This window comes from Setaria italica, chromosome IV (genome assembly GCF_000263155.2).
Source record: "Setaria italica strain Yugu1 chromosome IV, Setaria_italica_v2.0, whole genome shotgun sequence".
Lineage (NCBI taxonomy): Eukaryota > Viridiplantae > Streptophyta > Magnoliopsida > Poales > Poaceae > Setaria > Setaria italica.
In genome coordinates, this window is record NC_028453.1 from 5,855,239 (window position 1) to 5,877,034 (window position 21,796).

Genomic DNA, 21,796 nt, shown 5'->3' on the forward strand with positions numbered 1-21,796 from the left:
TCGTGCGTCTCCTTATTGATAAAAAAATCGGCCGATTGAAAATTGGATCGGCCGATCAAAAGTTGTATCGGCTGATTAAAATATATGTATATATACATCGGCCGATTGAAATAAGGAAAGCATCGGCTGACTGGTTCAAAAGATGCATCGGCCCGATTGAAATAAGGAAAGCATCGGCTGACTGGTTCAAAAGATGCATCGGCCGATTGAGATAAGGGAAACATCGGATAATTAAATACATCGGCGATTGGGATATATAAAAAGAAAAGGGTATCGGCTAATTGAAAAAGTGCATCGGCCGATTGAGATAAGGGAAACATCGGATAATTAAATACATCGGCGATTGGGATATATAAAAAGAAAAGGGTATCGGCTAATTGAAAAAGTGCATCTGCCGATTTAGATAAAAAGGGAAGTTGAATCGGCTGCTCAAGCATCGGCTGCCTATTTAATATTCTCCCACAGCTGATGGGAGAGATGGAAGATTTTTCAGCCGATGAATGATTAGGCAGTGAAGGTGAAGTTTTTGCAAGGTACATACCTTTTCAAGGCTCAAAATAATCCTTCGTTGCCTGGACTATCAACGTGTAGACTAGTGGCCAAAGTATTCTCAGGACAGCCCATGGAGTGAATCGGCTTTAAAAAAAAAAAAAAAGGCTGACTTGAATAGCCGATGGAATGGCCGATGCAGAAGTCTCGCCTGACAACCGACGGAAATAGTAATTTACATGCTGATTACGTGATGGCTCTAGAAAAAAGTATCGGCTGATATAAAAGTATGGGCCGCTGACTACAAAGAGTATCGGCTGAAAAAAGCATCGGCCGATTAGAAAATTGGATCGGCCGATTGAAAGCTGTATCAGCTGATTAAAAAAAAAACTGCATCGGCCGATTGGAAATTGCATCAGCCGATTGAAAGTTGTACGGCTAATTAAAAAAAATGCATCGGCCACCGGCCGATTGACTGCTTGGCAAAAAGCATCAGCTGATTGCTTCGGCCGATTGATTGCTTGGCCAATAAAAAAAATTTGGCTGATTGGTTCAAGCAAGATAGTATCGGCTGCTTATAAAATATATTGGATATTAATTTCGAAGCATGAAATATTCATACTTCGAAACTGGGGGGCCTGTGTTGACAACAAAAGCTTGCTGGTTACTGCACCAAGTTTTGGTGTCAACAGACTAAATTGTTGTTTCTACTGCTGGCAATGCCGATGGTGTTCTTTATATTTGAAGAGGAGTCAACGTGGCTTTGGATATTGCAATCAGACGTCATTAGCTCTGAAGACAAGTATCAGACTTCTATAATTAGTTTCGGAACATGAAGCATTCATACTCCGAAACTGGGGGGCCTGTGTTGACACCGGATTTTGACCAATCCTATAAATTCAGAGTGGCTTTGGATATTGCAATCAGACGTCATTAGCTCTGAAGACAAGTATCAGACTTCTATAATTAGTTTCGGAACATGAAGCATTCATACTCCGAAACTGGGGGGCCTGTGTTGACACCGGATTTTGACCAATCCTATAAATTCAGAGTACGAGGTAATCGGAGTCACGTACAACAATAAGAAGCAAGCATGCATGCACATGGGCACGGAGTCCAAATCGGCTTCATTGGATTGATCGGCAAGGAGAGGCAAGGATGATATAAAGGAAAGGCCAGCACGTATGGATAAAAATGATTAGAATATACAACATGGATTCTGATGCACTTTGCATGCCATGTGTGGGAGGCTTCTAGAATAATTATGCATGCCGCCGATCTGTGCATGTACGGGAGGTTGTTTTATTAGAATAAAATATTTTAGAGATAGAGTTGGGTTAGTTAGAGATAGAGTTTTTTATTAGAAAAGATTGTGTACGTGACTTGCCTTGTGTGTGGTTGTTGCCGATTATGTAACGTCCGCCCTATAAATATAAAGGGACGTGGCCATTGTAAAGAATAATCACACGATCAATAAACAAACATATTTACCTTTACCTTTCGGCTCCACGCCATTGCCCTAGGAGTAGGAGTAATGTAGCTTCTCGACGAGTTTCTTCTAGCAAGCTGGGCTGCATCGACCTCGATCTCCGGCGAGCTGCAAGTTTCGTCATCAGGTGTTCTAGGCTTTAACCACCAGGCGCATCGCTGTGGTTTCGTCTAGTTTCATCTACCAGTTATCGAGTATCTTGGATCTTTGACTTACGGCGCATCGCTTCTGTCTCGATCTACGGTATTCACCAGTTATCCCGCCTTGATTAAGCTTGCATCGGCTGATATTTATCTGTTCTATCGTCTTGCTGTTTACGACATATTAATTGTTATTAATTCTGTCGGAATAGACGATAGATCTATTATTTTTAATAGCCTGTTGCATCTTGATCTTGGCCATCCTTCGAGTGTTGTTGGGAGTAAGTTCCGTTGTGATTGGATCATCGGCTGGTGGGGTTCAGATTAACATCCTGCTAAATATTTCTAGACTGCAACTACCGGGCGCATCGCTGTGGTTTCATCTAGAGATATTGGTGGAGAGTTTAGTTTAGATCTCATCGGTTTGTGGCTCTAGCTAAGGTGGAGCGGCAGCTCAATAGCATCCTATTTTCTATCGGCTGCCTGGCCGATGGTTATTGTAAATTATATTAAATCGGCCCGATCGGCCGACTCCATCGAACTTCGAGAGAATTATCTCCACCTTGTCAGTTGAATGGTCAAACTGACTGGCACGCCCGCGCACACCATGCGCGCCGATTTGGATTCTGCACTGGAGTTAAGCAGATCTCCCAGGTCCTCATGTGGTGATGCAGGGTCCACCACCTTCAGGATTTTGCGTCAACACATTTTGGCACGCCCGGTGGGACACGGTGCAACACCTTCATGTAACCAGCAAGCTTTTGTTGTCAACAACTATGAAATATTTAATGAAGAAATTAATGGTACTTATTTGATATCATGAATGTTTGTACTTTATTATATAAATTTGGTTAAACTTGAGATGATTTAACTCTTCAAAAAAGTTAGAATGACTTATAATTTGGAACGGAGGTAACGCTTGGTTAACGGACTAAGCTGCGCTAAATCTCTTCCCTTTCTAACAAAGATTTTTTTTTCTAGAAAAGATGCTGCCTTTAGCGTCACTGTCGTCTCTCTGAAACTAGGAAAGCCGCTGAAAGGAGCTTCCTTTCAAGGTTCTGTGGACTGTGGTTCACCAAGTCACCTACGCTAGGCAAGTCGTTTCATTCAGTTTCCACTTTCCAGTGACAACGTCCTCCTCCACTGCACGCCGGGCCTCCGGTTGCACCGTATCAGACAGAATCATGGCGCGTTCAACAGATGGGAATACGTACAAGTTAGTGCTGACGATCTAGTGCTGACGACGGAAGAAAATTGGGTGCGGCGCGGATGCAAAGCGCATCCGGTGCACACCCAACCCGCGGGGCCGACACGTGGAGCGTGAATAAATCCGACGGACCGACGGAAGGCAAAGCGTGTCTGGGAAGGCAGGCGTCCAGCGGCTCGTCGCGCTCGGCTCGGCTCTGGGAACCGCGTAATCGTTCGCTCGTTAACCTTCCCGTTGCTATCAATCACCCAACCACGGGCCTCTATCCTTCTCAAAACGTTGAATCCTAGCAGGTTAACGGCCCCTCCGCCTCAAGAACCTCCTAGGCCGACCACCATGCTCACTGAAGCTCTCGCCGCCGCCTTCGCCGACCTGTGGGCGGCGATCACCGCCATCCAGCTCTACTACTCCATCAACCTGCAGCCGGGCGCGGGTGCTACGACAACGGCAACATCCGCCGATCAAACCGCGGCGTCCGTCGGCGACTTCCAGATCTTCCTGACGCTGGTCGCGGCGGGGGGCCTCTACGCCGCGGTGGCGCTCGTTTACCGCAGCCTTCATCAAGCCGAAGCCGCGGGCGCGGGCGGCGGCGACCGGCGCCCGTCGGACCTCGTGGCCTTCATCTTCGCAGCGGCTGGCGTCCTCGAGTACTTCCTGTTCGTCGATGATGTCGGCGCGCTCGGTCTCGCTGCTGCCCGTGTCCTTCCTGCAGCGTCGATTGGGACCTTCTTTCTGGGGATGGTGCTGATAATCCTCGTGCACATCCGCGCCGGCGGCGAGGGAGGATGCGGTGCCGTCGTGGGAGACGGGCCGATCCAGGCGCCCGTGTGGATCATCACCAAGATGGCGTTCGCCGCGGCGGCAGGACTCGTCGCCTTGATGGCGATTGCGTTGTGCCCCAAGTAAGCTCCCTCAAATTCTCCCTGAAGTCGCCCCCTTCTCCTATATAATATCGCCGGTGCCCTGCGGCCTTGTTGTTGTTGCGGCGTCCCCTCCTCGTGACCTCGTCGGCACCGAACCTCCGAACCTGCGCGACACCTCCCACGGCTGACGGCGCGCGCGGCGCGCAGCAGCACCAAGCTCGCCGCCGAGCTGGCGCCTGTGCCCGCGGCCACTCGCCGGTTCGCCGCAACCTCATCTGCCATTTTCGACTCGGATCGTCCGCCTCTAACCTTTCCGACGGCTAGCCTCCTTCTTCTGCACCCCGCTCACCACTGTCCGCCACATCCGGCAGCTGACACCTGACAGCATGTGCCCCATGTCGCCGCCGCGCTGTACCTGCGGCTACCCGGCCTACCGCATCCCTGGCTGCCCTTGCTGCCTTGTTGCGGTGGCGGCGCCTCCTCATCCACCCGCTAGGACCTCTCCGGCTGTCGTATCTCCTTCCGCACGCCGGCCATATATGCACTGCGGCTGTCGGCGGCGCGACCCCAAGCTCACTCGCCCGCCCGCGGCGCCTCAATTGATGTGGGAGAGGAGAGCCCATCTCGAGGCTCGAGTTTGAGTTGAACGAGGTTTGCGATGGTGTCTTGGACGGCAGTCGGCAGAGCCGACGCGCGTAGTGCGAGACCTTTGATTGATAGCCGTATGTTAGCAATCGGCCAGTCACAGGACCTTTTAGGATGCGCCATTATGTTATGCAAACGCAATTGTCTTTACAGTTGACCTATTACATTGTCGCAATAATGTTCAATTATTAGTTGATTGCATACAGATGATAAAACTGGACAATCTTGTGTACTGCAGATACTAAAGCAAGCTGGAAGATGTACTGGTTGGGTTTGGGTATTATCAAAGATGCATCCCGGGTGCCGGCATTGTCGTCTACGGAGCTGTGTGTTAACTACTTTACATCGCTACAATACATTTTGTTGTGTGTATGTTATATTATGAATGTACTGAATATTTTTATGCTGCTTGCTTGTGACTACGGAAGTAGAGTCAGGGATGATACTTTGAGCTTATATATGTGGCTTTTATGACTGGAATTTGTCTATGATTTTATCACCATTTCGAACTATCGGATATGTGAATGTGTGCTTGGTTAATGTGATGCAATTTTTTTTTGGCATAATTTGATGCAAGTTTCTGTCTGGTGCATGTGCCTTTGCTGATTTACTAATAACCTGACTACCTGAGGTGCTTGTATTGGTGTTCTGGTATATGCAAATGTCCAAATGTCTAGTTGCCTTCTGGGATGGATCTATAGCTTTCCATTTACAGGATGAGACTTGGAGCTATTCCCTGAACTTGAAAAGTGGCGCAATAAGGCAAATAGGAGCTGATGCAGGTTATCGCTTTCTGCATTCACATGCTTCATTATGTTTCTCTTTTGTGTGGTTCCAGTTTGCACTGAATTTTGAGGGCTTTCTGGGAGTATCTTAGGTATAGTTTGTTCGGTACCTGCAGTTTCTCCTTCTTTTTATATCCTTCTGTAAGATTTTTTTTCCCAGCTCGCTGGTTCCCACAAATTCCTTTTGCTCTACACTATTTGAATAAATGCTGATAATTTGCCTAATGGGTTATTACTATTTTCCCTATTGTAAGCAGGTAGCAATTGAGGCCTAAGCATATTCATTTGGATCCATCTTGTTCATATCACATCCTGGAGACACGGCATGATGATCTATAAGTTTTGCCTTGAAACTTATCTACCGTAAGACTGCGATTGACCACTTATAAGGAGTTAATTACTTGAGGTGTGACAAAATGTGGATATTGTGGCTATGAAGTAAACATGACCTAGATGCATTTGGTGTTATATTTGCTGGCTATCGATCCCTGTAGCTCTACTCCAATCTTGCAGTGGCTAGTTCTTGTTGATTACACCATTTTGTGATATTTGTGATAGCCATGGATTTTAGGTTTATAATGATCATATGACCATGATTAACCCCATAGGCTTCTTTGGAGACATTCGTGGCTTGTCACATCTGCTTTCAACATTGCTTGCTACTCCCTTCGTCCCAAATTACTATTCGTTTTGACTTTTCTAGATACATAACTTTTGCTATGTATCTAGACGTAATATATATCTAGGTGTATGGCAAAAACTATGTATCTAAACAAACTAAAACGAATAGTAATTTGGGACGGAGGGAGTACATTGCAATCTAACTGTAGATAGTTCTTGTTCATTATCCTATTTAGTGCGATTGGCTATAATAGCTATTGTATTGTGAGGTTATACACACTCTCCTAGTTTTGTCGATGTCATGTTCATCTATCCGCACCAAGGTATTGTGGATTGTTTCCCAAACAGTGCCTTGTCTCATGAGGTTCTAGGATAGCTAAAGTTGCGAGCTTACACTGGTGAGGCAAACATTCGATCCATCAGAAGAGAGACGAGAGTAGTGGAGGGGATCAAGGATGCTGCTCCAACATTAATTTGGTGCGTGTGTGGATAACGAGCCAATCCAACTTTTTCTCCAGCTTTTTCTTGAAAATTGATTTACTCTTATTTATACCTCTTGTATCGTTTGAGACCCAACTTCAAACCAATGCTGATGAGTTGAGCCTTAATTGTCTTCCATTGAAAATTAGCTAATTTTGATTTTTAAAAGAAGTATAATAGAGCAATTTTGCACGAGCCATGCATCAAGCCAGCTCCATGAGTTTTTTTATCAGGCCATGGTGGACTGATGGACTCGATGCCATAATATTCGAAATTGACCACGAGGACTGTAGTTTGATGCTTCTTTTTTCATGTGAACTGCAGAAATTTTGTGAGATTCTGCGGGAGCATCCTCATCAAACAAAGGTTGCGCCTCTGTGGGTTCGATGCAGGTAGATACGCCTTTTGTTTTCCTTCGAGGCCAGATACACGCGATATGATTGGCGATGCCACCAGAAGTTCTATGGTACTGCTAAACTAAGAGATCAGGACAGGACGAAAAATTAGTGACACACGGTTGCAAATTGCAACTGCGATCGTGCCGAACATGGGTGATTGAACAGTTGCAAGTGATAACTGATAGCGAGAGCCTACAAAAGTACAAATCATCATGGGAGGTACGGACTCGATTCCGTCAGAATGACACCAGCAGTGATTGGTGACAGTTTAAGTACGACCGGATTAGCACCAGGCGTGACTTGGCTGTCACTGTCAGTCGTCGAGCGCGCTGCGCGGCAGTTCCTTAACCTCTCCAAGAGACGGTTCCATCAAAATTTATCCGCGTCGTGTGCATGCGAAAGCAACCGCCCGTCTCGTCAAGTATATTTTACTCTCTCCGCCTTACTTTTCCGCCGTAGATAGGGACAGACATACCTGAATAGACATTTGAAGAACTGCCGATGACAATTGACAAGGGGACCTTTTTTTTGGAACTTTCGAAAGCGTTCCGACCTATAGAAAGCCTAACAACATGAACACCCTACCGCCTAATCAGAAAACCGAACAGAAGAAAGCTGAAAATTGCGGAACAGAAATCGATGCGGACGCAACGATAGAGGGCGTGTGTTCGCTCCTCCACCTGCGAAAGGCACGACAAAAAATGGGATCGACGAGCTAAGGTCGCGTTTGTTTTTAGCAGCTCCTAAAATTCCTATCACATTGAATATTTAAATACCAGTATTAAACGTAGACTAATTATAAAACCAATTGTATAAATGGAAGCTAATTTGTGAGATGAATCTATTAAGTCTAATTAATTCATGATTTGATAATATGGTGCTACAGTAAACATGTGCTAATGATGGATTAATTAGGCTTAATAGATTCGTCTCAGGAATTAGTCTCCATTTGTGTAATTAGTTTTATAATTAGCTCATGTTTAGTCCTCCTAATTAGTCTCTGAATATTCGATGTGATATGAATTTTAGTCCGGACTAAAGATCCAAACACCCCCTAAGATGACACCTCTCGCCCCTCATGAGACGGACGACCTCGGCGCCGGCACACCCCGCGCCGGCATCGCCACCCACGACCGCACACCCACCCCGCCTTCCGCCGCTCGCCGATGACACGCCCCGGACAGCACCTCGTAGATACGGGAGCAGCCGCCAGCTGTGCTGGGCGCCATGCTAGGACCAGGCCGGGAGCCACCTTCCAAGATCTCCTCCTCCTTGACCTCCAATGCACCGCCGTGCCAGGTGCCCTCCCCTCCTCCCCCAACATCTATGTCTGGATCACTCCTCCTTTCCGTGCTACCCGGTTCAACTCCCACCATGTTACCAACGTTATGTCTTTCACCTCACCACCCCGCCGAACCTTGTGCGTGCTCGTCATGTGTGTTCCTCGGTTTTCCGCGCTAGGGTCTCTAACCAAAATGTTGCTAACTTTATTTGCGGGCGTGGTTACCTCGAGTTCAATTAGCACCGGTTTACCATGCACAGCTCTGAAGGTCTCGCCGTGGCCACAACAGTCAGACTCGAGGAAGAAGAAGCATTCAATGCTCTCCACCTGCCAATCGCCTATGAGATGGCCCCCACTGCCTCGGATTTCCAACCAAGTGGAGTACAAACCGTTGGTCATAGCCTGGAATAGAGAACAAACCAGGGGCAGCGTCGGCCGAAGATCTCGCGGGATCCTGCCTTCAATACCCCGTGCCAACTAGGTCTACTCCCCGTACCCAGCAAGCTACATGGAGCGCGACCAACGGAGGGCCCGTTCCCCATCCACCACCGCCTTCACTGCACTCCAGCTCCCAACGCAAAAACCCTACTTGCACGCTTTACTCACTCCATCCCTGTGGTGGAACACCTCGGATTAACTTAGCTAAAGCACGGTTAACACGCGAATCTCATGCTTTAACCAAGTCAACTAGACGATCCGTCGGATTTCATCCGATAAAACCACTTAGACAGGACCGAGTTAGCATAGCTCACACGAAGGTGAGTGGTTCCAGAGAATACAACAGATCAAATAATTAGTCCAACGATTTATTACGCACTGGTTCAAAATCAGAGTTTTACAAGGTTCAAAAATAGCGGAAAGATAAAATAGCGGAAACTAGCGCCGAGGGTCGGATGTCCCTGATGAGGTCGATTAGGACATCAGTGATCCCTTTCCTCACCGTCCGAGGAGGGATCCCACTCGACCGTCCACCCAGGAGGAAGCTAGGGCGGCCAAGTGCCAACAGCAGCACACTCGGAAGCTTCAACTTCACCTGAAAAGAGATGCCATAAACAAGGCTGAGCTGCTAAGCTCAACAAGACTTAACCAACTAGTGGGGAACTACTCCACCACTTATAGACATGCAAGGCTTTTTGGCTGAGGGGTTTTGTTTGCCAAAAGCAACTATAGTAGGTCCTTACTTTCAATGTTTTAGCTCCGGTTCTAAGTTCATTAGCCAGCCTACTTTTGCAACTTATGCTAAGCAAACACAGATCCAAACATAATGTGTATATAGCTCAACATCAAGTTCATATCATCATCATGTTCCATCTTTACTCAGTGTAGCATAGTGATCAAGCAGTCTCAAACTGTGAGAGGCAGACGAATCGATTCGAGTTCCTTAACCATGCATGGCGAACCTAACCTCACGACATCCGCGCACCACCAAGGGTCGCTTCCTGTGTCGGCCGTCCCCATCAATCCCCTGACCCGTGTCGGGCCCACCTCTCTTGGTGCAAGGTTCCACAGACCCGACCTCTGCCGTTCCGTGACCACACTTGCCACCACATGCGGCCACAGGGGAAACTCTGTTCCAAAGACAGTGGATCGGACCGCTCACGTCCAGGTTCAATCAGGTACTAGGCTTCCCCATCCCGTACTGGGTATGAGATTAGTACTTTCAAACACTTGATCACGAACAACACCACTGTCGGACCTTAAACAGATTCAGGTAGACAGACGGGGCGATCCACCGACCACCAAAAGAGTTCACCAGGCCCTGCCTCGTCCACCGTCCTTATAGTTGTAACCAGAAGGAGAACAACCAACTCCTATAACTCGCGAGTGACAGGAAATCACTCGACTTCTACCGAGCCCTATTAAGCATTGCAACTACTCGCACTCATCATGCTAGTGTTTCAGATCAAGGGAACTAAGTCATGCATCTATGGTTTCACACAACTCCTATAACGTAAATGCACATACATATGAAGGAAGGCATGTGCAAGTTTAGAAAGTTAGGTTCATGCTCCGGGGCTTGCCTTCGAGCGGGGTGGAGGCAAACTGGTCCTCTGAGGGCTCTGCTTCAGCTCCTGCGGTCGGCGGCTTAGCTACTACTCTATCTTCTGGCGCCGGATGCAGTTCGTATGTGCCGTCAGCGAGATTTAGCTCTACACAGAAGTGCAAATGCAGGGGTTAAGCATTTAGAGGGTTATTTCAACAACACTTGCACGTTTTAGCTCAGACACTTGTAGCAAAGCTACAGGAAAGCTGGGGGAGTCCAACTTCAGTTGGTGGAGAACAGGATAAATGGGTCGGGTTGGGAGAAATTTATGATCTGACCCTTAGACTTAAGGAATAACTGTACCAGGGTCCTCAGACTTAACACAGAGAAGTCCTCGAAATATTACACAGATACCCTCGGGTCAAAGAAAAAGGTACAGCCGAGCCCTCGGGCGAGGTGGATAAGGGTCGACGAAAGAGACAGGGTCGGACGGGATGGAAAAAGGGGTCGAGCAAACCGGGAAGGGGTCAGCGGCTTACCTTTAGGCTACTGGTGAAGTCTTGGGGGTCAGGAAGGAACAAACTTAGGCGGAGCGGTGAAAGGTGCTAAGGTTTGGGCGGCGGCGAGGTCCGGCGGTGCTTCTTATGGACAACAAGCAAGCTCTAGCACCGTGCGGAGGAACATGCGGCTGGTGGGTTGGGGAGAAGCGGGTTTGAGTGAAGAGGGGAACTTTCTCAAGAGCTTAAGCGGCAGTGCTCAAGTGCGAGTAGAGTATGGTGCGGCGAAGCAGCGATGGCGAAGGAAACTCTAGTAGGGGCTCTGGTACTCCTTTTTATAGCCGCGCGGAAGAGAGAGTTTGAGCAGCTCGAAGATCAGGTCGAAAAGGATGGAGTGCTCTGCCTTGGCGGCGATTGGGCGACGCCTCCATTGGCCGGCGAAGCAGAGCTTCGGGGATAGGGTCTTTGGTCATTGGGCACTGGAGACAAAGTCGGCGCAGGCGCGGTTTTGCCGGGATTAAGAGTTGGCGAGGGCGAGCACGGTCTGGTCGCGTCAAGCGGCGGATTGTGGTGGCGACTTGACTGGCGTGTGACAGGAAGAAAGGCGCTGCAAGCGAGGTCGCAACAGGCGAGGTGATAGGGCGAGCGGCAGCACGAGCGAGCGCAGAACAACGGCTTGCCGGGGCGTGTTACTGGCGAGGCGGAAAAAGGAGTTGTCTCTGCCGGAGCCGTGGTTGGCGAGGGCGGTATCGTCGTGGAGCGCGCGCGTGGGCGGCGCGACTGTGGGGGAGACGGAAAAGCCGGAAGGCATCGGGGCGCGCGGCCGAGGATCCGGGCGAGGTGATGGGTGCGGGATGCGAGGCGGTCTGGCGTGGCCGCGACAAATCCCCTGTCGCGGCGGCGACAGGGCACCCTGGCGCGGCCGGCGAGGGTGAGAGCGAGACGAGGCGAGGCAGAAAGGGCTGCAGGGGCTTCCGCGCACGATTGGGAGGGAGGCGCGCTGATCTATCTTGTTGCGGCCGACGATTGGGCGAGGCGGCGCGCGTCGGAGGGGTTGAGCCACGCGGTGGGGAAGCTCTAAAGGGAGGCGCACGTTGGCTCTGGCGCGTTTGACTCAAGAGATCCGTGGGATTTGGTTTTGGGTCCACCACTCAGTCTCTGGCTCTCCCACAGCTCTAAGATTTTGGAGGAATACTGGTCTCGGGACTTAAAGAAGAGCTGCCGGTTGCCGGGTTGGTTTGGGTTTTCAGGGGTCGGGCTGATGGAGACTGCAGATTTGGGATTAGTCTTGAGATTAACTCAGCTGATTAAATCAAGGTCGTTACAACCTACCCCTCTTAAAAAGAATCTCGTCCCGAGATTCGGGTGTAAGGGCAACCAGTGGGGGTGTGCGGTTCTTACCTTCTTGGATGAAAAGAAAACCTCTGAAGTGCTTGTTCAGATACTCCTCTGTTTCCCAGGTTGCTTCCTCCTCCGTGTGGTTGTTCCATAGTATCTTGTACATTTTCACAACTTGCCGTTGGGTGTGTCTTTCCTTACGGTCGAGGACTTTGGCCGGGTACTCAGCGTAAGTCAGGTCAGGCTCGATTTGAAGTTGCTCCTATTCCATGACCTCAGTTTGGACTTGGACACATTTTCTTCAGTTGGGATACATGGAAAACATCATGAAAGGCCGAAAGTTGTTCTGGTAGTTGGATCCGGTAAGCAACGGGTCCACAAATTTCCACAATCTCATAAGGGCCAATGTAACGGGGAGCCAATTTCCCTTTTACTCCAAATCGTTGCACTCCTTTGGTCGGGGAAACTCGAGAGATCCGTGGGATCTGGTTTTGGGTCTGCCACTCAGTCTCTGGCTCTCCCACAGCTCTAAGATTTTTGAGGAACACTGGTCTCGGGACTTAAAGAAGAGATGCTGGTTTCCGGGTTGGTTTGGGTTTTCAGGGGTCGGGCTGATGGAGACTGCAGATTTGGGATTAGTCTTGAGATTAACTCGGCTAATTAAATCAAGGTTGTTACAATCCCGCCCACCTCCGCCGTCCCGCCACCACCCACCCTCCTTGTTCCCCTCAACGCGCCCCGCTGCTTCCGTTGCCTGGCTCTCGACCACAAAGTGCGAGACTGCCAGGATCCCATGTGCTACCGCATCTACCGTGGCAGCGACCACTGGAGCTACGCTTGCGCCCCGCTGCTTCCGTTGCCTGGCTCTCGACCAAAAAGTGCGAGACTGCCAGGATCCCATGTGCTACCGCATCTGCCGTGGCAGCGACCACTGGAGCTACGCTTGCGCCATGGTTGTCCCACACGAGCAAACCCCCCACCCTAGCCGCCGCCCAACCGTGCCGCTCCCTGCCTCCCGAGCACCCATCCATGTTGTGCCCTTATCCCGCCGCTCCACCCCACCCGCCTCCGCCAGTCCAACTCCACCACCCACCCCACTGAACTTGCCACCCTTCACCGCTACTTTCGACCCACCGAACCTTGTTGCCTCCTCCAGTGACAGCACTGGCATGGGCTGGGAACTGAAGGGCCCCACTTCGACAGTCGACAAGGGGTCGTACTTCCTTGGCAACCTGTTTCACGAGCCCGAGGACAAGAGCAAGGGCATCTTGGGAGCTGCACCGCGCAACAACTCCCAGATCCTAAAAGCGCATGACATCCAGAAGGTCAGCAGAGGTGTGGTTGCCGCCGAACCGGAGTCCCAGGTTTCCAGCGGGCTAGCGACGCCGGTGAGGCGGTCTCCACCATCTGCTCTGCCGTCTGCCCGTACTCTCGCATCGTCGGGCGGCGGATCTGGCTCCAGTGTGTTGCCCCCTTCGACGGTGACGGCGACAATGAAGACGAGGAAGAGATCTCGGTTGAAAGTGATGACCTAGACGAGGGGCTGGAGTACCTTGAGATCTGGGTCGAGGAGGGGAATTGGGAGTGCACCGCGCGCTTTGCCATCGTCAACCTGGAGCCAGTGACTGCTGCGGTGAACCCGGCTCCGCTGATCCGTGTGGCCCAAGACAGCATCGCACTGGAGCTGTGCCTCCTGCAGATCCCGTTGTCCCACGGCGTCGCCATGCTCTACTTCGGCTCCGCTGCAGCACGGGAAGCCGCCCTGGTTGTTTAGCTCATCAACTTCAACGGTGCCATAATCAAGCTGAGCGGCCCCGAGGATATCGATGACCGCTTCATCCACGAGCCCGAGTGATTGGCGCAGCTCGTCGTCTGGAACTTCTTGGCACTAGTACAGAATTGACCTTCCATCCAACCCTTTTTGTCTCGGTTGACTTTGGACCCGGGACTAAAGTGCCTTTAGTCCTGGGTCAAAACTGAGGCAACGAAAAGACACCAACGGGAGGGGCTTTAGTCCCGGTTGTAAAGATTTAGCACCGATGTCCCCCTTGTCCCAGTTGGAAATTCCCAAACCCCCCCTTTGCCCGGTTGGTAATTCCAACCGGGACAAAAGATTTAGTCCCAGTTGGAATTACCAACTGAGACAAAAAGGGGGACTTTTATCTCGGTTGGAATTTCCAACCGGGACAAGAGAGGAGGCGGCCCTTGAGGCAGCGTTCTCCACCTTATCCTCTCTCCCAGGCAGCGCTCTCCTCTCCACACTTATCACCCTCCCTCTCCTCTTCTCTCCACAGGCGTTTCCTCTCCTCATCCCCTCCTCCCTCTCCTCTTCTCCACCGGCGCTCCCCTCCTCCCCCTCTTTGTGCCGCCGACACCCCCTCACCCCCCTCCCCCGCTGCCGCCCCCACCCTCTGCTGCTCGCCCCTCACTGGCAGTGAGGAGCGGCAGCGAGGTGAGGGCGAGTGGCGGCGCGGAGCATAGCGGAGGTGGTCGGCGGCGGGTGGAGCGGAGTAGAGATTGGTTGGCGCGAGCGTGGGCGGGCGAGGCGTGCGCGGCGGCGGGCGAGCGGAGGCGGAGGCCGGCGCGGGTGCGGGCGGGCGGCTGGCGGGCGTGGGGCTTTCTTTTATTTTTTCCAAAACTTTTTAGTGCCGGTTGGTAACACCAACCGGGACTAAAGGGGGCCTTTAGTCCCAGGTGAATGACCTGGGACTAAAGGTCCCTCTTTTGTGTCGAAAAATTAATTCCGATTAGGCATTGGAGAGATATGACCCTTACCAACCGGGATTGATGCTCACTTTTCCACCAGTGTGGAAGAGCACGGGGAAGAGAGGAAAAGGTGCATGCTATCTATAAGTGCATGGGCACTGTTATGGAGATTGATCCCCTGTGCTTAACTGGTCTCGATCGTTCCTGCCTGCGTTTTGTGATCGAGCTTTGCCACCCCATGTCCCGTACCGCATCGGCGTCCACCCGCCCAATGGCCGCAAGATTGTGCTGAGGCAGAACGCCATGGCATTCTGGCCGCGGGGAGAACAGTTCGATAAAGCTGGTGCCTGGATCCCCTTTTTTGGGCCACCACCTCCACCACCTGCCGTGGACAGCCCACATCATCCATTTGGTGGATCGGGCCTCCTGCCGCAAGCCCCACCGCATTTTGGCCCACAGCCTTCTCCAGCTCCTGCAGCTGCACAGCCGCCGCCACCGCTTCACCCTGCCACTTTCCTTGGTGCCTCCATCCTCTGCCATGGCTTCATAAACGCCTACCCGCTCCTCCGCGTGCCGTCCCTACCTATCCTCATCTAGCTGCCAAGCTCCCCATCGAGGGTACACCCCAATGCAAAGCTTCCCCCGTGCTCCTACTTACTTGGCACCCTGAGCCGCTGCCTGCTGATGACCCACTGCACCTATCGCCAGAACCACAGAATGCGCCATCTCCCACCATCCGCAACCCAGCCTCCTCGGCTACTCGCCAAGCTCGTGTGCCGCGCACCCGTGCGTCTCGCCGCATGCCTCGGGTTACTGATCCTGCGCCGGTGGGAACCAGGAACAGCAAGCGCCTTGCAGACAAGGAAAATGGTAAGTTTGTGGGTGCTACTGAGAAGGCCAGCCAGCTGAAGGCCCTGCAGAACAGCCTTGCCTCGTGCTCCAAGTCGGTTCAGCTTCATGTCACCAAGAAGAAGTTGCTGAAGAAGACCAAGAATCCAATTGCTGCTGAAGACCTCGCCAAGTTGGCTGATGCTGTTGGCCTGGGCGCGGACACCGCCAAAGCTCTGGATCGTGTGCTCGCCATCGGCAAGGCTACGACCTTTGAGCTGGACAGGGTGCTGGCCGGTAAAGCATGATTGAACTCGATGGGAACCGCGCGCTCTTTGCTTTGTTGATCGATAGCAGTAGCGCGTCCGTCTTTTCCTTCCACGTGTGGTTGCGGTCAATGGGCAGCTCTAGCTCTAGTTTGGTTAGTTGTGCGCTTGTCTGCGTGATGTGTCTGTCTCGTCTTCGTTTGAACGATCTGTGGAGCAACAACCTCGGTGTTGATTGCTGGGTTGGTTGCGCATCCTTTTATTGTTGTAATTTGAACTGCTGCACGTGCAACCATTCTGGTGCTTGCCATCAGCTTGGCTGTGCGCGTCGTCGTGTCTGTGTTTGCTCAGGGCCGCTCTGGGTGGCACCGGTTCTAAGCACCGGCGTCTACGCTCTAGCTTGTTATGTGGTGCTGCTCTGTAATCGATGAATGCAAACACTGTTAGCTATGCTCTTGTGTCCTGGAACGTTAGGGGTCTTGGTGATACTGACAAATGTAAAACTGTGCGAGACACCCTTGGCTCAGCGTGCACTGATGTTGCATGTCTGCAGGAAACGAAACTAACCAGCACTGACAGCGCCAAAGCTTGCTCCTTCCTCCCCGAGAACCTCGGTAGTGTCCACTGTGCGACGCGATTGGCGCCAGCGCGGTGGCATTCTCACGGCTTGGTCTGATCGTGCTCTGGTGATGAACTCCTTCATCACCCGCCGCTACTCCCTCACGGTGTTCTTCACCTCTACTAACACTAACGCGTCCTTTGCTCTAACGAATGTCTACGCTCCTGCTGACCACCGCGACTCCCTCCAGTTCCTTGAGGAACTGAGAGAGGTTGCCACCCACGTCTCCGGGGAATGGCTTATCGCCGGGGATTTCACCCACCCTAGCCCGCCTAGATCGAGTTTTCTTCAACTCCAGTACGTGCCTCGCCTACCCCAACTCTACTTTAAACTCCCTGCCAAAACCAACCTCCGATCACACTCCTATCCTCCTCATCGCCTCCATCTCCATCCCAAAACCCAACCTCTTCCGTTTCGCAAACGCCTGGCTTAATCACGCCGACTACCTACCAACCGTGCTCCCCGCCTGGCAACACAACACCTCGCACAATGCCACGGCTGCTCTCGTCAGTTCGCTCAAAGTTGTCCGGTGTGCGTCAAAGGTTTGGTCGCGGCGCAAGCACACTCCCCCCACCATCCACCAAAATTGCAAGTTCATCATTAATCTGTTTGATGTTCTCGAAGAATCTAGATCTTTGTCTGCAGGTGAAATAGTGCTGCGGCAAGAGTGCCGCGACCGCTTGGCGCTCTCGCTACACGAGCGCGCAGCATACTGGAAGCAACACGACAAGTGCCGCGCGATCCGCGAGGGGGATGCCAACACGGCATTCTTCCAAGCACACGCCGGACGTCGCCTCCGGCGGAACCCGATCACAGAGCTGGACGTGGATGGCGTGGTGGTGTCGGCGCACGATGCCAAGACGCGCGCGCTGACTCTGCACCTGCAGAGCCTGCTCGGCGTGTCCGTGCAGCCGGTCTTCCCATTCGACATCGACGCGCTCTACTCCTCATCTGAACGAGTAAGGGCGGAGGCGTTGATCGCGCCCTTCAGGGAGCAAGAAGCCAAAGCTGCGGTGCGCGCCATGAACCGGTCAAGCTCCCCGGGCCCGACGGCTTTGGCCCTGGTTTCTACAAAGCCGCATGGGACACAGTGTCGCCATGCGTCATGGACTTCGCCCAGGCGTTCTACAATGGGACTGCAGACCTAGAGCGCCTCAACCGATCCTATGTTGTGCTGCTTCCTAAATCTTCAGTGGCTAGGCGTCCTTGGGATTACAGACCTATCTGCCTCCAGAACTGCTCGCTGAAGATTGTGGCCAAGATGCTAAACATCAGGCTCCAACAGGAAATTCCACGGATCATCGACGTTGATCATACTAGGTTTATCAGGGGGCGATCGCTTTCAGAGAACTTCGTCTACGCCATGGAGCTGGTGCAGTGTTGCAACCGCCGCCGCTTGCCAACACTCGTTTTGAAGCTGGATTTCGCCAAGGCATTTGATTCAGTGAACTGGGAGAGCCTCGATCGCATCATCGACGCGCGTGGCTTCCCCCAGGTCTAGCGCGGATGGATCACGGCGATGCTTACCTCGTCCAAGTTGGCAGTTCTTATCAATGGCACACCAGGATCATGGTTCACCTGCAAGCGGGGATTGAGGCAGGGAGATCCTCTCTCCCCGTATCTGTTCCTGATTGTGGCTGACGTCCTCCAGCAAGAAATCAAGCAAACCGAAGGCATCCGACACCCAGTGGACGCTGCGCTTCCCTGCCCTGTTCTGCAGTACGCGGACGACACGCTTATTCTCCTGCGAGTGGATCACTCTGACATGTGCTTGCTCAAGGGCGCCCTGGAATCGTTCTCCCTGGCTACAGGCCTCCGCATCAACTACAACAAGAGCACGATGACGCCTATGCATGTTGTGCCGGAGATGGTGACTAGCCTCCAAGATGTTCATGGCTGTCAGATTGGCAGCTTCCTGCAGACCTACCTCGGTCTGCCGTTGTCTAACGAAAAGCTACGCCTGTCAGCCTTCACGCCGCTCATCGCTAAGGCGGACAAGTACCTGAGTGGCTGGCAAGCCTCACTTCTCAATCCAATGGGGCGAGCGGTACTGGTCGACACAGTGCTTGACAGTCAGCTCGTCCATGCAATGTCCATGATGCTCCTCCCACAAGGCACGCTGGACGCGCTTGATCGCCGGCGGCGCTCCTTCCTCTGGTCTGGTGACGAGCGCGTTCATGGCTCGTAGTGCCTGATCGCTTGGGAATTTGCGTGTCAGCCGAAAGAGCAGGGCGGACTCGGCCTGAAAGACATTGCTACACAAAACAAGTGCCTGATGCTGAAATTGCTTCATCGTCTCCACAACCCCGGGGACTCCGCTTGGGCAAAGTGGGTACGGGAGCGCATTGACCTGGTGTCCATGCACGGTGATGTATTCGGGCCGCACTAGCAAGACCTGGAGGAGCTGATGCTAATGTACAGGGCAGTCAGAGTGTGTGAGGTGCGCGATGGCGAATCCACCAGCTTCTGGAACGACCGCTGGCTGTCTGCAGGACGGCTCAACACTCTCTTCCCACCACTCTTCAGCCACACCACGCTCGCTGAAGTCTCTGTGGCAGATGTGATTCACAACGGCCTCGCCACTTACCTTGTCCCCCGCCTCACGAGAGCAGAACTGGCAGAGCTCCCCAAGATGCGCCAGCTCCTTGATCAAGTTGCACTGACGGCCGGCATGGACCGAAGGAAAGCGGGTAGTGGGGGCCGAAGACCAAGTGCTGCGCTCAGGTCCGGTCTACAAACAGGTCCTCTCTGCTACTGGATCCCCTCCGTGCGCTTTCTACAACTTCATCTGGAAGAACCGTGTGCCGCCGCGGGTCCAGTTCTTTGGGTGGCTCCTGGTGCAGCAACGCATCCAGTGCAGAGCCAACCTCTTGAAGAAGAATGTCCTCCACAATGCTGGGTGCGAATTCTGCCATGCTGCTGTGGAGGACTGCGACCACATCATCTTCACCTGCCCCTTCACAGCCCAAGCCTGGTCCGCTCTAGGCATCAACGTCCAAGGATGCAGCACCTCCGCTCTATGGGATGTTCCCCGTCCGACAACACAAGCCATGAAGCACCTTCAGAGTTTCATCCTCCTGTTTTTCTGGCATCTGTGGAAGCACCGCAACAATGTTGTTTTCTACCAATCAGCCCCCTCCCACTCGCAACTGTGGGCCGATTGCAAGCAAGATGTACAGCTCTGGAGCCACAGATGGCTCGTCGCCGAACGACAGGAAATTGAGTCCTGGTGTCTGATTTTTCCTATCATGTAACAACCTATAGGAAGGTGCTCTCCCCTGTTTTTTTCCCTCAAAATCTGCTGAAACCATTATGTTAACTGTTTTTGGCTTGCCCAAAGCCTATGAAATGAAATTCAGGTAGGGATGCTCTCCTCTCCGGTGACTCTCTCAAAAAGAAAAAAATGGGATCGACAAACCTTGTGCAGCTTTGGTACAGCGGAAGGGATCGTGGTGTCGTCATCTTTTATGCTGGGTCACTCTCTCCGGCACGAGCGCTCTCATTTGCTCGCTATGGCGTGAAAGATGGAGGAGGAACAAATGATCTCAGCGCGGTGATTTTTTTAATTTTAACTCTTTTTAAAATAATATTTAAAAAATAACCTCTCCAGACAAATATTTCCATCTCATCACCTTTTGATCTTGCCAGCCCGTGTGGCGTGACAAAATAACGTTATCACGTCACATGCACTGGCATGACAAGTCTGCCATGCTAGCATGGCGAGATGATATGGACTCCTCTTGTCATATCAATGCATGTGGGGCGACAACGTGGTTCTGTCGCGCCACTTTGCATGGTGTGACGAGAGCCTAGTTCATTTAATTTACTCACTTTGAACCATCTAAATAAAATAGTATTTAAACTTTCAATGTTACGAAACTTGGCATGGCAGACTTGTCACGCCAGTGCATATGGCATGACAACATTATTTTGTCGCACCACGCAGACCGGCGCGACTAAAAGGGTCACGAGATTGAAATATTTATCCGGAGAGGTTATTTTTAAAATATTATTTCAAAAAGGTTAAAATTAAAAAATCCAGCGCGGTGTGGGTGCGTGTGCGTAAGAGGGACCCATACTGGATTCGAGCGCACGTGCAGCCGCGGGTGCTGGTGGTGCTGAATTCCGTAGAGAGTTCACGCTCCGAAGTTGTAGTGTCCAAATTCTCAGCGACTTAAGAACAAGTATATTGCTACACCTCAGAAGTTTTATAGGTCATCTCATGCAGTGCCAGATAGAATTTTTGCTGATGTGGATGAGAGATGGTGAGGAGAGAGAAAGATGTCATTGTTTCGCGAAACAACCACCTCATAAACTAGATTTTAGGACTATGAGACGACTACTCCATGATTATACGCGTTGTGGTTGCCATGCAACTCATAATATTTTTTTCTATGCACAAATTAAGAAAAGAGAACTACTATAAGACAACTTAAAGATAATTTATTGTACAGATTGTTTGTTCTTAAGATTACGTGTCAATATATGAAACCGTCTATTAGACAATATCAATGTAAAAAATGATCCGTCCGAATAGCTTCAACCTTCAAACCTTTCAAGTGGGCAACTCGGTTTTTGTTGTTGCCGTGGGAGTGTGATGGGAGATGCGGCAGCCGGCACCACCCCCTCCGTCTCCAAGGTGTGCCACGGCTGACGGCGCGGCACACGTGCCAGTCAGTTGGAGTTGGAGAGCGGGAGACTAGAGTCGGGCTTGGGCACCAAGCATCCAATCGCTACCGTCAATTTGGTCCCAGCCGCAGGAAACTTCAATGGTCAATGGATAACTCATGTATGCTATTACATTACCTGCAGCAGTTACCGGTGCATTTTGTAAGTTTTCCTTCTCCTTTTCGCTCGACTAGGTTTAAAAAATATAATAAAAACAAACTTATTATTTATAATATTAAATATGCATAATATACAAATAAATCTATTATATAAAAGATGTCCCAAACAAATTACTAGGATCTTTGGATCACACGGGTCTACCAGCAAGAAATAATTCTAAAGAAGTGAACTCTTTGTATAATAAGTAGAATGCTTACATTGCCAATACCATCACACATGTGATGGTTTGAAATGAGAATTCTAAAGTAAAAACACTTGAGTACTATTGAGCAAACGACCGTAGGAAGTCAGAATATACACAAGTTCTGATG

The 21,796-nt window shown here is 51.2% G+C and overlaps 1 protein-coding gene across 3 annotated transcripts in view; it reads left to right on the plus strand.

The window, feature by feature from the left end:
• The window catches only part of LOC101757687, a 10,318-nt gene extending 4,935 nt beyond the window's left edge, over window positions 1-5,383 (plus strand). Inside the window, exons 2-4 of one of the 3 annotated variants that reach the window (XM_004964801.3) lie at window positions 3,244-3,532; window positions 3,619-4,227; window positions 5,072-5,383. In XM_004964801.3, coding sequence (XP_004964858.1) covers window positions 3,662-4,227; window positions 5,072-5,078 — 573 coding nt within the window. In that variant the 5' untranslated portion in view covers window positions 3,244-3,532; window positions 3,619-3,661 and the 3' untranslated portion in view covers window positions 5,079-5,383. Of the gene's footprint in view, window positions 1-3,243; window positions 4,228-5,071 lie in introns of all 3 variants that reach the window. The other 2 variants (XM_012845144.2, XR_001163807.2) reach the window with 2 other exon arrangements.
• The last annotated feature ends 16,413 nt before the right edge of the window (window positions 5,384-21,796 follow it).